Raw genomic sequence first — 1,543 nt, forward strand, 5'->3', positions numbered from 1 at the left:
TGTGTGTGTGTGTGTGTGTGTGTGTGTGTGTGTGTGTGTGTGTGTGTGTGTGTGTGTGTGTGTGTGTGGGAGAGAGAGAGAGAGAGACAGAGAGAGAGAGAGAGAGAGAGAGAGAGAGAGAGAGAGAGAGAGAGAGAGAGAGAGAGAGAGAGAGAGAGAGAGAGCTCCCTAACCGTACAAGACTATAAATCAAGATTCCATCGCAACCTCGCCAGCACTAGGTCATCTACATACAGGCAATCCCGCGCAGCAAACACACAACTCAACAACTTTCAGCTTGCGAGTCCTCACCAAGGCCGGGTGAGTTAAAATAGCTTCCGACGTCCGACCAAACTGCTACTTCGACCTACATTTTCGCAATCTCTGCCCCATTTCCAAGCGGGGGCTGCTCCCGCGGGACGCAACCAACTCGCGCCCCGAACTCCGAGATGAGTCACGCGCAGCGCTTTGTGTTTTATCTCATCGATCGACAAAAAGTTCAGCTTCAGGGGCTGAGAAGCAGCGTATGTTAATTGCAACATTCCAGATGGTGAACTTGCAGTCTTACCTTGCAGTTGCTGCGCGGGCGTGATGGCCCCAGCTGCAGGTAGAGCCTTGCCCAGGCGTGTGGGCGTACGGCCGCCCACACGTGGTACACTTCAGGCTTGACATGGCGGGACGGGCGCGCCGAACGCAGTCTCGCGGCCAGTACGCGCCGCCCACGCCGCACCAAGCGACGCAGCGTCGGGGTCACGGCGCCCTTCCCTCGGCCGCCCGCCATGGCTACCTCGCCTCCTGCGCCTCGCTCGCTGCTCCTTCACGAGCGCCGGCCCATCCTTCCTCTGCCGGGCCGGCTCTTCCGTCGAGGGCGTCGCGGGTCCGAGGCGGGCCAGCCCTCAGCCGCAATCCATCCTCGCGCTCTTGCAGAAAGCCTTGTCATTCACCTGGCAACACCAGCGCGCAATTATATAACCCTGGCACCGCTCTTTCTGGAAGTCGCAGGCAGAGTGGACTGGCACTCCTTGACACTCTCTCACCTTGGCACTCACCCTGACAGCCTCGCCCGCCCACTGCCCCGCCAGGCTCTTGCACGGACACGGCGATCAGTGTCGTGGGAGTCCGCTGCTATTTAACCCCGAAAGAAACACAATTATAGATAAATAAACAATAATCATAATTTTAGGGCGAATTCCTCAGGACATCAAAAGGTCCTTCATTAAATCCGATCAACTCGACGACCTGCACCGACGTCCCTCCCACGGTCATGGTTCCTGTCCCCTCCTCGTGCCCCTTCGTGCACACACGCACACACAAGCACACACACACACACACACACACACACACACACACACACACACACACACACACACACACACACGCACACACACACACACACACACCACACACACACACACACACACAAGCACGCACACACACACACACATTCTCTCCACACTCCACACCTACACACAGCCCGAGTCAGCCGCCTTACCGCCCAGCGTCAACCTCAGCACTTCAGTCACTTAAACCCCAGAAACATATCGAGTAAATCGCCGGCCAACAC

General features: G+C 57.1%; 1 protein-coding gene across 1 annotated transcript in view; it reads right to left on the bottom strand.

Annotated features, from left to right (window-relative positions):
• LOC119589934 (cytohesin-1-like) overlaps nucleotides 1-775 on the bottom strand; it is a 90,792-nt gene extending 90,017 nt beyond the window's left edge. Inside the window, exon 1 of the mRNA XM_037938597.1 lies at nucleotides 548-775. Within this exon, the coding sequence (XP_037794525.1) occupies nucleotides 548-760 (213 nt within the window). The 5' untranslated portion in view covers nucleotides 761-775. The remainder of the gene's footprint in view (nucleotides 1-547) is intronic.
• Nucleotides 776-1,543: the final 768 nt, after the last annotated feature.

Source organism: Penaeus monodon, chromosome 26, assembly GCF_015228065.2.
Source record: "Penaeus monodon isolate SGIC_2016 chromosome 26, NSTDA_Pmon_1, whole genome shotgun sequence".
NCBI classification, from domain to species: domain Eukaryota; kingdom Metazoa; phylum Arthropoda; class Malacostraca; order Decapoda; family Penaeidae; genus Penaeus; species Penaeus monodon.